The sequence below is a fragment of the Gigantopelta aegis genome, chromosome 14 (assembly GCF_016097555.1).
Source record: "Gigantopelta aegis isolate Gae_Host chromosome 14, Gae_host_genome, whole genome shotgun sequence".
NCBI lineage: Eukaryota > Metazoa > Mollusca > Gastropoda > Neomphalida > Peltospiridae > Gigantopelta > Gigantopelta aegis.
In genome coordinates this window covers 1,157,423-1,171,092 of record NC_054712.1, presented here as the reverse complement: position 1 = coordinate 1,171,092, position 13,670 = coordinate 1,157,423, and the positions used below count along the sequence as shown (strand labels likewise).

Sequence of the window (13,670 nt, the reverse complement as noted above, 5' to 3'; positions counted from 1 at the left end):
TTTTGTTTTTCACTTGCTAGAATCCCCTAGTGATATATAAATAGTGTTTGAAGATATATATCCTTCATATATGATTCACTTGAAAAGGCAATGGAATAAATGTTATTATTCGGGTAAATGTTTCATGGTTTTGAACCTAACATTACCCCTAAATGTCACAAGGGCCACCAAATATCAGCTTTAATATCCTTAATGTATCATAATGTATATATTTTGATGGCATATATAACATTAAAATGGCTCAAAATACTATTGTGGGTTAATTTGTACATGTCATAATATATAGAAATATCCACAGTGGCCATCTTGAAAAATGGCTGTCATGGTCACAATAGGTCATATTGAGAATGTCTCCAATCTCTAAAATATTTTCTATGATGTCTAGTATGTGTGTGTGCAAAGTCTCTAGCTTTTATCAAAACGTGCACGATTCGATCATTTTTGTGCACATATCCTCTGGACTAATAGTCTTCTTTTAGTTTTCAAAACATGTTTTCTCATATATAATTTGTGTTTGTGTCAACGCAGGGAAAAACGAAAAACAGTTTTGCTAAAAAACAGATGGTGTTCTATGAAGTTAAATAACATTCTACAAAACATTGTATGGTTTAAGGATACTGTGGTGTACTTCCATGTTAGTCCTAAAATGGATGGAAATCTCATTTTGTCTTCGTATTCAATAAAATATCACATATCTTAGTGTAATTTGTTTGACTAGTTCGTAACGTTTGACAGGCAGGTCATTTTATGACATCAGTTTCAGTAGGTACAGATATGTGGGAATAATTACCTCCCCCCATTCTCCACCCCGACCACCGTCCCACAATGGCATTTTTTAAATGGAAAATAATGTTATTTGAATTGTTTGTGTTTTAAGAACATACATGTAGTTGGTAATTCAAATGAAACTGTAAAACAAAAGTGCTCAAACAATTTATGGTGGACTTTTTATGAATTTGTATCTATGTATGGGGTATTTCAAGCTCTGACTGTAAAAAACTTTCATCGGTGACAGTACATTTGTATTATCTTCAACTGATTTACTCATCCAGCATTATTATATGTGCAAAAATTATAAAGGTGTAATGACTTTTAGATCCTCTATACAATTGTAAAGCTCTGGTCACACTGTCAAGGATCGTCTGGCCGGATCCACGACGGATGAAAACTTCACGGATGACCCCGGATAGTGGTCTCTCCGCGGTCCCCTACGGAACCCACCGGGATGCACCTACCTTGATGATTCGTGCACGGTGAGCACGGGCATTGTCGTCCTGAAAAACAAAACGTCGACCCACACGCCTAGCAAACGGGACGACAGTACTGCCCAGTGACCCTTCCTTGCACAATATGGAGGGGGGTTCTGTCAGCCATAGTTATACCACCCCACACCATAACCGATCCACCGCCAAATCTGTCAAGGGATCGCATTGTCACGTTGGCGAGCCGTTCATGTCTTCGTCGTCAGACCCGACCACGCCTGTCAAGGAAGTCCAAAGTGAATAGGGACTTATCTGAAAACATGACACGTGATCAGCGACGAATACCTCAGTTCTGACGCTCCCTACACCACTCACGTATGTGGGCAATGAGACGATTTGTCAAGGTAGACACAACCCTGGGCTGTCGAGCATGAAGGAGGGCTGCATGAAGACGATTTCTAATCGTCTGACCCGTAACTCGGACACCAGTAACCTGATGAAGTTTTGCAACAATTTGATTTGCCGCTTGAGCTCGATTTCGTAGAGTGTGCTTACGGATGAATCGATCCTATACTCCTGTCGTCGACTTCGATACATTGAAGGTGTTGGCCACTTCACGCTGACTTCTGCCTGTTTGCAGCATGCCAATAACCCGTAGAGGCTCATCGCGTTGCATACGCCGCATCCCAAATTCAAACATTAAAAATGATTAAAAACAAAACAATAACAACTGTATGATCAACCGAATGAAAATGATTGACAGAAATAATGTTCCACAGTGATTAATCGACCTTCCTGGAAATTGTCAAAATCGAGAATGACACCCCACGCACGTGTACTGGGCAACTGCGTGATGCACGTGCAAACTATGGGATGTGTTTCAGTGTGTTCATAAACAGACCTGAACGTTCTTTACTAGGATGTCTGTGGTCAAAACGTATATTCGGTCTAATAGTTGATATTAACATTAATAGTTCAGGTTCCCCTACTGTTTTTTATATATCTGTCGTGGTGCACTGGTTGAAACGAGACATGGCCCAAATGAGCCCACCGGCGGGGATCGATCCTAGACCGATCGCGCATCAAGCGAGCACTTTACCACTGGGTTACTTCCAGCCCATCACCACTGATCAGAGTCGATATCACATATTGAACGCGTCACGCGGTAATATTGCCTTCGATGGCCCAGTCTTTTAAGAAATTTTATTTTCTGTAATCTGATCCAATTCAGCAAAATATTCAAAAGTGTCATTTCATTGCACGAATTGTCTCCCTCTACCAGTAATAATGTATTAGTGTTAGTGTATTTCAGGTTCCATTAGACCAAATCAATTCCTATTGCCGATAATGTTAACGTTTACTAATAAAACTGATATAAGCAGCGTTTCAACACACCCAGGAAGTACAGCAATAGAAAGTGTGGCACCTCACATCTAATCTAGCTGCAAGAAAATGGGGGGTCACGTATCATTTAAGAGATTTAATTTATGTTTTTAATAGCAACCGTCATTTTTGCTGAAAATTGCAGTTCCATTTTTGGGGGTACCCCGCATTAGTTTCAACCTCTGGTATATACTGCATAACAACTGTATGACAAATAAAAGTGTATTTATTTATTGTTAATGGATAATAGTATTTGCACAAATAATCAATGTCACATATTACTACCAATCACACCCACAGCTGCTTTTACTCCGTAAATATTTCACGGTGCACGTCGAACCTTGACACGGTACTCTTTTCTTTGGTACTATGCAACCTTCAAAGCTTAGCTTAGTAACTTGTTTAACGTGTCCATATACCACTAGGGTTTCGAACACGGTGTTTCAAATTAGTCGTCTTGGTACACCAAAAATAAATTTAATAAAAAATCTCAAGTTCGACGCATAGTTGTTAGTTTTATATTTAATTTCAAATGTAATGCGGTAAGTATTCAATTAGAATTTCTAGGCCAAATAATTTCTAAAAACAATCAGTTTAATAAGTTGATAATACATTTTCTGGTGTTGCCCACGTGCCTAAATGGAAGGAAGGAAGGAAATGTTTTATTAACGACGCACTCAACACATTTTATTTACGGTTATATTGCGTCAGACATATGATTAAGGACCACACAGATATTGAGGAAGGAAACCCGCTGTCGCCACTTCATGGGCTACTCTTTTCGATTAGCAGCAAGGGATCTTTTATATGCACCATCCCACAGACAGGATAGTACATACCATGGCCTTTGATGTACCAGTCGTGGTGCACTGGCTGGAGCGAGAAATGTGCCTAAATGGCTACAGACTGGAAAGATCTGCCTAAATGGCTACAGACTGGAAAGATCTGCCTAAATGGAGTGTTCCGGTAATGTGATTCTTAGCTGGCGAGCTGTTGTTTTATTTTGAATTGTTACGACTCGGTTCGAAAGTGAAGAGGAAATAGTTTGTGAATATGTGTACTTTGTTTACATTGTCTATGCATATGTACACGACATCTGTGGAAAATGCATAGAATTCAGTATGATTCATTCTGTCAGGCCACGTGGCTTTGTTTACATTGGCTATGCATATACACACGACATCTGTGGAAAATGCATAGAATTCGGTATGATTCATTCTGTCAGACCACGTGGCTTTGTTTAATTTCAGATCGCGAAACCAAAACCAACTAGACAACAGGTGTCGTCCTTTTGTGGGTCAGTTGCCCTCTGGTAGGTAAACGTGTTATAAAATACCAATGACCTTTTATATCAACAAAACTGCTGGTGCTACTGGGGCTATATCGGAAAACAGAATGCAATTAATAGAAGACGTCGGAGTTCCGAACTGTGCATGATCGACACTCCGGAAACAGAGCCGGTGTAAAAGGAATGCAAGTCCGCAGGACCTCGGTTCCTAGGAAGCGTAGTCCTATCGGACCTCCATTCCTACAAATGTAAGTCCGCAGGACCTCGGTTCCTAGGAAGCGTAGTCCTATCGGACCTCCATTCCTACAAATGTAAGTCCGCAGGACCTCGGTTCCTAGGAAGCGTAGTCCTATCGGACCTCCATTCCTACAAATGTAAGTCCTACCCAGACTTGCATTCCGGATATATTTTTCTGGGTTTTTTTATAGTAAGCCTAGGACTTCTATTCCTACCGGACTTAAATTCCTTTTACAGCAGTGACAAACTTACAAGTCCGACATAAATACAAGTCCGACATATTAATAGATGTATTTATATTACCTTCGGCAATATGCACGAGTTATCTGCAAGGCACGATTGAAATTTGAGAGTCTGGCAGCCTTCTCTCGTAGTGTAGTGGACAAGATAGTGCAACTTCAGTAATATCATTGCTGGTTCAAATCTCTATGCCGCATTACTTTTTTATGACAAATGTTGTTGTTTTTGTTTTTTTTATAATTTTGGATATAACACGTGATTGAATGTTTGTAACCATGTTATATTTTCATTGGAAGATGAACACAGAACGTGCATCTTGCTTCTTCCGAACGCATATAAAGCAGCTACTCAAAAGCATGTTCGTGCATTCAATATGTCAGACGAGACATGCGAAAAACGCTTCAAGCCGCAAGTGGCAGACATATTTTTTTATTTGCAAAATGGACATTATCAACCTGGAACCAGCGAGTCAAATAAGCGTGTCATTCGAAGAACAGCAAAGGCCAACTACAAAGTAAGCTCATTAGTTATTATCTTGTACAATTTTATCTTTTTAACTTGTGTTGTTTATAATTTTTATTCAGTTGGACTTTTATTCCTCGGAATCCTAGTCCGTGGGACTTTCATTCCTAGTACTCTAAGTCCGTGGGACTTTCATTCCTAGTACTCTAAGTCAGTGGGACTTTCATTCCTAGTACTCTAAGTCCATGGGACTTTCATTCCTGTACTATTAGTCCGCTTGTATTTTATTAATGAAACTGTTTGGTCCGTTAAACTTTCATTACAACGTCTATGTGCCATTTGATCAATAGTTTAACAATAACATGTCTAAATGTGGAAGTACACATGATATTATCTAAATATCAAATATACCACATAAACTGTATTTTAAGATACACATGCATTGTAATTACTTCCAGGTTGATAAAAGCACCCTTTACTATAAAGTCAATAGGAAGACGACAACAGATATTATTCCCGACTCCAGCTCAACGTCAGATACACTGGAAAACTGGCGAAAAGTCCTCATCACACCTGAGGAAATTGAAGAAGCCATGAATGCCATGCACTCTAGCCCATTGGGTATGTACTTATTTTAAGTTTACATTAATAATTGTAACATTTAAATTGAATAAATTATCAATTATAGCGAATGGGTAAAGGAAAATTTCCATTTGTTTGTAATGCGTATATGTATACGTTTAAGTAAATTATAATTCATAGAGACGGACGCACAAATTAAATTTACTAATATATTTGAATGAAAAGTTATGTTTAGGGAAGACGGATTACGTACACGTATACTATTCAATTTAATTAAAATTTGCCCCTTACTTTTGTTTAATGTATTGAAATATTTTTATAAATTATTTTTCTTATCCTTACCATCTTTTTAACATCCACATTTTATAGGATGTCGTTAAACATCCATTCATGCATTACATTATAGTACATTACATCATTAAAAAATACATACGGTATTATGAAGATTAATATTTTAATTTTTGTTTTTAATTTTAGGTGGTCACTTTGGCCGTGACAAAACGCTTGATAAGATTGAAAAAAGATATTGGTGGCCTAATTTGGTAGAAGATGTAAAACGATACCTTCAAACCTGCGAGAGGTGCCAGAAAGTGAACAGAAAACAAAATAAAATTGCTCCACCTTTACACCCTATTCCAGTTACAAAACCTCAAGTTTGGCGATCAGTAAGTTTTATTTTAATAAAATACTTTAGTTGTACTGTCTTATATTATTAATGGGAAAGTGCATATAAAAGATCCCTTGCTGCTTATCGAAAAGAGTAGCCTATGTAGCCGCAACGGGTTTCCACTCAAACATGTGTCAGAAGTACTGTCTTATATTATTAATGGGAAAGTGCATATAAAAGATCCCTTGCTGCTTATCGGAAAGAGTAGCCTATGTAGCCGCAACGGGTTTCCACTCAAAAATGTGTCAGAATTACTGTCTTATATTATTAATGGGAAAGTGCATATAAAAGATCCCTTGCTGCTTATCGGAAAGAGTAGCCTATGTAGCCGCAACGGGTTTCCACTCAAAAATGTGTCAGAATTACGTCCAATAGCCGCTGATAAGATACAAAAAATATCACTGTGCTCTAGTGTCGTCTTTAAATTAAAAAAACTACTTTACTGTCTTATATTAAGATCGTTTTGTACACATACATTTGTAGTTTTGAAAATGTATTAAGTTTTACGTAAAACATATAATTTAAAAGACCCTCCACCTAATTACAAGAAATCTTTTTTATAAATATAATTAAATTTGTTTAAATATATGATTTCACAATAAAAAAATAATTGTATAAAAATATATATATTTATAAAGTACTAATTATAATAAAATTCAATGTGTTTTAATATATAATTATGATTAAATGTTGTTTTTATTTCAGGATTTTGTTATCGGAACAAAAGTTCTAAAGAAGAACCTGCGGCGGCAAGATCGCAAAGGGGGAAAAGAGGAGAAGCCTTGGCTAGGCCCTTATAGAATTCGGGCGATCAACAATGGATGGAATAGCACTGAAACGTTCTATTAATGGGGCTAATCTGAAACAGTGGGAGGAGGCACCATTACGCAAAATGCCTAAAATTGTTGAATAAAAAAAAGAAAGAAACTAAAATGTTTGTATTTTGTATTTGCAGTGCATTATAGTATGCCTGTATGCCACCGGACTTGCATTTTGGTTGTGTGGGAATGTAAGTCCTACCTGGACATGCATTCCTGGCAGTCGGACCAGCAATCCTAAGGAACCTATGTCCTAGGACTTGCATTCCTAGGAGATTCCTAGGAGTTAGAGTCCGGGGAGACTACCATTCCTACGGACTTGCATTCCGTTTACACCGGTATCACGAAACATTTACGAGATTTATTTCTTGCCCCCCCTCCCCCCTCCAAATATATTAGCCCCCTATATAATGTATTTCAGCAGCAAAGGCAGGAATAAAGTGCTTCGTCTCTGGTCGGCGAGGATGGTGATAACACTCCGGTATTCGTTACCGAAACGGGCCTTGACGATCTGTGGATGGTGTGGCTATCTATCTCTCTAACCAGGACCGCTTGGCGGTAGACTCCTTCTCGGCGATGAGTTAGTACCAACCCCGTCTTGCCGGCTGTAGACCTGATGGTGTGTAGCTCGTAAGCGCTTCCATCAGGCAGTTGTTTCAGCTCTGGTTCCACTAGTCCGCCTTTCACTGATGCCAGATCCCCCTACATTAACATCAAGAAGCCGGACCTGATTTCCCCGATCTGAACTTTCCAGACGGCTTCCAAGACGGGGTGGGGTGGGGTGGGGGTGGGGGGGGGGGGGGGGACGGGGGGGGGGGCGGTGTAGGTGGAGGCCTTGCCTTGTCAAGCTGGTTGCTCGGGCAGCCGCTTTCCGAACCGGTAAAACTGGTGACAGTGGCCAGTTACGTCTAGGCGGTGGCGTAGAGGGTCATAGAGATTCGTATGCGGGCGTTTCGCACATCGGCGCGTTGAGAAAAAAAGAAAGAAATATTTTATTTAACGACGCACTCAACACATTTTATTGACGTTTATATGACGTCAGACATATGGTTAAGGACCACACAGATTTTGAGAGGAAACCCGCTGTCGCCACTACATGGGCTACTCTTTCCGATTAGCAGCAAGGGATCTTTTATTTGCGCTTCCCACAGGCAGGATAGCACAAACCATGGCCTTTGTTGAACCAGTGGTTTACACCTACCCATTGAGCCTTGCGGAACACTCACTCAGGGTTTGGAGTCGGTATCTGGATTAAAATCCCATGCCTCGACTGGGATCCGAACCCAGTACCTACCAGCCTGTAGACCGATGGCCTAACTACGATCCCACCGAGGCCGGTCGGCGCGTTGAGAGCATCCCTCGGTGTTGACGGCGGGTCCGGATGAACTGGTCCTTTCGTCTTGGGTCGAGTCAGGGGCGGCGACGCAGAAGGAACCGCCGTTGGCGATTGAGCCGCCAGTTGTGGTCCCCCTGTGCTGACCCTGGCGCACTTTCCCTCTTCCTCCACCTCTTCGTCTTCTTGTCCGCATCGCCCTACACCAAAGTCACGGTTGGCTGTGACCCGGTGGACGCGATGCGGTACTCGAGTAAGTCCCTTTAGCTTTGTAACAGTACCCCCAGGTGTGTGTGTGTGTGTGTGTGGGGGGGGGGGGTTAATGCGAGAGAAACTGACGACACGTCTAATCTCATCGTGAGTAAAGCTGAAAGTGTGGCCAGCGGATTGAACGCACGCTGGGATGTTGACTTAGCCGACGTGTCTAATATTCCTTCGGATAATAATGACGTAAAATTCATACTGATAGCCATTAATGTATTTACCCGATGCGTGTGAGTCGAACCCATGAATTATAAAACACCATAATCTGTCATTGAAGCACTGAAGAAGATTTTCATCACTGCACCTCAGACGGACGGACGGATGAATAGATCACTAAATAGATTTATGGATGTCTGGATACACTATTGGTGATATTTTAGTAATCGGCAAGGTAGTTGCGATTATTGAACATTTAAAATTCTCTATTTAGTGCACGGTAAATTGTTGAACATAGGTTGAAGACAAATTATGTTACCGTACTGTTTGGTTTTACCTATTTATTGTCATACACCAAATAACCGTGTCGCAGTTAATAGTTTCCATATCTCAGTCGCCCGTGTTTCGTGTCTGCACGACCTGCATTCTTTATTAATTACCTGTTGAATGAGAGAATACCTGGTGTTTAGCAATCCCAAGTACCAAGGTAATTTCCTATAGCTACATCAACAAACAGTTCCGCTTCACCTCCCGTCCGTCATTGGTGCCAGACGAGTCGAGGAATGCCGGGATCGCTATAGGTTGTACTATACGAAATAAAATTCCGTAAAATTTACAATATGCAATATATCAATCATATTATGACCCATAAATATCAATGCTACAACCCCTACCTCAAAGTATTATCTGAAGAAAATAGTACCTTTCGTGGCTCATTTTCGGTATAACCAGATTTGTTTACACTACCCCTAGTTTCACACACTATTTGAGTACTTTTTGTTACATGTACCCCATACATGCTTCAAGCACAAGGCTACTTAACATAGTGGAACTAGATGAAATAAAATTGCATACATTTTTGCCCACATGAAAATAATGTTTTTACAATTATTACACTCACATTTATCTCCAATCACAGGACTTGTGGTGTTAACTTCTCTATCAAAAGTTAGGTGCACCTCGAATTTTGATTCAGCCATAAGTCAATTGGTTTAGTACTACCTCTAGTTGGTACTAATCCAAATAACATCCTGTTGGGTCAACATTCGAGGTTAATACCAAAAGTCCTGTCATTGGTGAGAAACGTAACTGTTTGTTGTAAACAAAAAAAGTTTTATCTGGGCAAAATGTTTTATTCAATGTTATTTCATTTTGTACCAATGTATCAAGTAGCCTTGTGCTTGAAACATGTATGGGGTACCAGTAAACAAACAAAAATAGGTACGAACATTTTGTGCGAAACTAGGGGCGTTGTAAAAAAAAAAAACATCCGGTTATATGGAAAATGAGCCGTGAAAGAGTTCACTTCCTTCAGTTAATATTTTGAGGGCTTGCAATATTGATATTTATGGGTCATAGTTTGGTTGAAATACTGCGTATAATGTTTTCAAACACAAACGTCAACATGGTCGCCTATGGGATTTCATTTGGTATTGTACAACAAACAGGGCGCTCTCGTCATTAATACAGTTATTACATTTTTAACGACACCACAAGAGCATTTGATAATTCTGATATATATGGAGAAAACCCGTTACATTTTTCAATTAGTAACGAGGAATGTTTTATATGCAATATCGCACATATCCCAATACGTCACGCCCCCTTAGCGGCAATACAATTGTTTTAACGACACCACTAGAGCACGTTGATTTATAAATCATCGGTTATTGGATGTCAAACATTTGATAATTCTGATATATATATATATACAGAGCGAAAGAGAGAGAGATATATATATATACAGAGCGAGAGAGAGAGAGAGAGAGAGAGAGAGAGAGAGAGAGAGAGAGAGAGAGAGAGAGAGAGAGAGAGAGAGAGAGAGAAACCCGCAACACTTTTCCATTAGTAGCAAGGGATCTTTTATATGCACCATCCTATATCCAGGATAGCACATACCACGGCCTTTGGTATACCAGTCGTGGTGCTCTGGCTGGAACTAGAAATAGTGAAAGCTTTACCACTGGGCTACGTCTTTTCCATTGGAGCCAGATGAGTGACGAAACGGCGAGATCGCAACAGGCCGCGCACGTGACTAAGTAATATTCATGAGCCGCGGTTAGCGGTAATAATATATGCGTTTGATCATCGTGTAAGCTCCGCCTACAATATTCTCCACTTGTTGCTGTTGAGACCAAACCGTCTACCGATTCCTGGTGTTGTGTTTCGCGGGACCTCAGATGCCGTAATAAACCGTTATTCTGAGAAACACACGCCGAAACAAAATGTCCGGCTGTCAATGGCAACAAACAGAACTAGTTTAAACTGTTGGATAATGGTCGAGGAAAAAAGGTTAAACTAACGCCGACTAATACACGCTGTAGTTTAGTTTAGTGTAGTGTAGTGTAGAAGAAAGAAGAAACCTGGAGACTGAGACGAAATGGTAAGTCGTTACCTAACTGTGCTACTAACTGGATATAGTCCTAGGCGCGTTGAGAAGTGCTTCAAGTGTTATCGGTGCAGGTGAACAGGCGGCGTTCTGCGTACATCGCTACGTGATTCAATTAAAGGAAAGCAATGTGGTTCATGTTTAATTTGGAATACTTAGTATTCGTAACATTGCGTGAATAAATCGTAATCAATAAATACTAAATATTAGAAAAGGAAAGGAATGTATTTTGAAGATTCCTCCACACCTTTAATAGAAAGGGCGCACGAGCTTGTGAAGGAGGGCTGGACGGGGGAGGGGGGGGGGGGCAGGGTCGACACGATAACTCAATCAATAAATCTATTATATAGTGCATGACTCGCCCCTCGCCTAGAAACTTCTCTCGAATCCATAGACGTACGGACACCTATTTTTGTAGGGGGGTGGGGGGGGGGGTGGCAGGCTGGCTTATGCCCGAATTAAACAAAAATGCCCGAATCTAGAAAACATTATTTAATCATATCAGCATTATACTATTATTATTATTATATAGGGTTGAAAAATGAAGCACTACGCATTTTCACATGGTTTATAACTAATTTTGATGGTTGAATGATGGAAATGCATGGTAAAAAGGCCTCGGGTTAGCACATCTTCCCGAATATCTGTATCATTTTTGCCCGAATTTGAGGTTATGCTCCAGCTTATGCTCGACACAGAATAAAACCTCCCTCGGTGGGGTGGAGGCTTCGGTCTGATTAGGTCAGTCAGTAGAGTTTTCGCCTGAGATGTTTGGGTCGAAGGATCGAATCACCTCTGTGGAACCATTTTCTAATTATTCGTTTTTACTCCCAACTCAATGAACGCCCCACGACATGGAATATCAAAGGACTTGGTACGCGTTGTCCTGTCTGTGGGAAAAGGCATACAAAGGATCCATTGCTTTTAATGAAAACATGTATGGTGTTTCTTCTAACACCAAATATCAGAATGTTTATAACCGATTATTAATAAAGCAAGGTGCTCTAGTGGTGTCTCTAAAGAAACGAAACTTTGCCTAAGTTGCGACTTTAGGTCTCAAACGAGAGAACAAACCGTCTCACTATAAGCTACAGCACAAACAAACAGAGAGAGAGAGAGAGAGAGAGAGAGAGAGAGAGAGAGAGAGAGAGAGAGAGAGAGAGAGAGAGAGAGAGAGAGAGAGAGAGAGAATACTCCCCCCCCCCCACACTACAGAAAAAAACCCACACACACACACAGAGAGAGACGGAGAGAGAGAGAGAGAGAGAGAGAGAGAGAGAGAGAGAGAGAGAGAGAGAGAGAGAGAGTGAGTGAGAGAGAGAGAGAGAGAAAAAACCCACACACAGAGAGAGAGAGAGAGAGAGAGAGAGAGAGAGAGAGAGAGAGAGAGAGAGAGAGAGAGAGAGAGAGAGAGAGAGAGAGAGATACACAGTATATTTATATTTAATAATTTTATAGGTCAGTACATAATCATTACGTACATGTATATCTAAAGAAAACTAAAATAACTGTTAGGTCTATAACTTGCTAATATCGGGTCACGTTTAATACTATTTTAATAATTACAGGTTTTTGGAAAAAATAAATTTTAAAAATGACATGAATTAGGGCATGTACGTTATTTATGAGGTGTGTACATACGTCATAATCATGTGAGATATGTATAGGGTCTTTAGTGCACTAAATAAATGCTGACACAGCTGGAATATACTGTCTGCAGATTTCTTATATCATTGGAATTAAAGACGGTGTAATCTCGCACGATCTGTATTACACAGCAGATAAAGCCTAATAGATTGTGATTGAAATAAAAGTATTATTAAACCATTAATCGTAATAAAATATGGTTTGGAGAACTCGTTTATTTCAGAACGTTTATATAGCCAGGCCATTGCTATTGTAAATATCCTAGGTAGGGATGTTCTTGTTCGAATTTGGGACACGCCCACCATCTGCTAGCCAAAGCCCATGCGTTAACGTTATATAACATTAACTTGCCGCCACCGTTGTTCCCCAATAATGCGTATGTCACGGTGTCACCTTAGGCCAGTAATTAAATAGCGAGAAACGAATCGTTCGTATTTGACTTCATTGTTTCAAAACATCCATGTTGTGGTAGCTTTCGACAAAATATACTATATTTAACAAAAAACTAATAATAATGTGCATATATATGCAAAAAGGTTTGTTTAATTTTGATAAAACCATGTGCGTTGTCACTGATAGTGACTGATATTCTGTCCTCCGCCGAGTAGTTTAGGTCTATGGGTCAGTACAAGTAGATATTGGATTCGATTGCTCGTTTGAGGTGCTTGGGTCGCACGGTCGAACCTCGTCGGAGTCATTGTAGTAATTTATTTACACAGGATACAATGAAGGATCTTAACATATGTTATAATAATGCATACCGATGGATGATCGGATAACGACGACCATGCAGTGCCAGCAAGATGTTTGTCAGTCATCGAGTAAAAAGCTTTGGCGCTTTACTTCGCTCAACAGCATATTCGCTGAAGAGCAGAATCGAAATAACTTCAAACGACCTACTTGCCCACCTGCGGTGTACTAATGTGTACGTCAAATCTGTATGTGTAAATCGCTGGCACAAGCTACTGAATATTATGTAATCAGTTTTGTATGTAATGTTTA

The 13,670-nt window shown here is 40.0% G+C and overlaps 1 protein-coding gene across 1 annotated transcript in view; it reads left to right on the top strand.

Moving 5' to 3' along the window:
* Positions 1-10,797: 10,797 nt before the first annotated feature.
* LOC121388806 (neo-calmodulin-like) overlaps positions 10,798-13,670 on the top strand; it is a 19,618-nt gene continuing 16,745 nt past the window's right edge. The window contains exon 1 of the mRNA XM_041520311.1: positions 10,798-11,015. Within this exon, the coding sequence (XP_041376245.1) occupies positions 11,013-11,015 (3 nt within the window). The 5' untranslated portion in view covers positions 10,798-11,012. The remainder of the gene's footprint in view (positions 11,016-13,670) is intronic.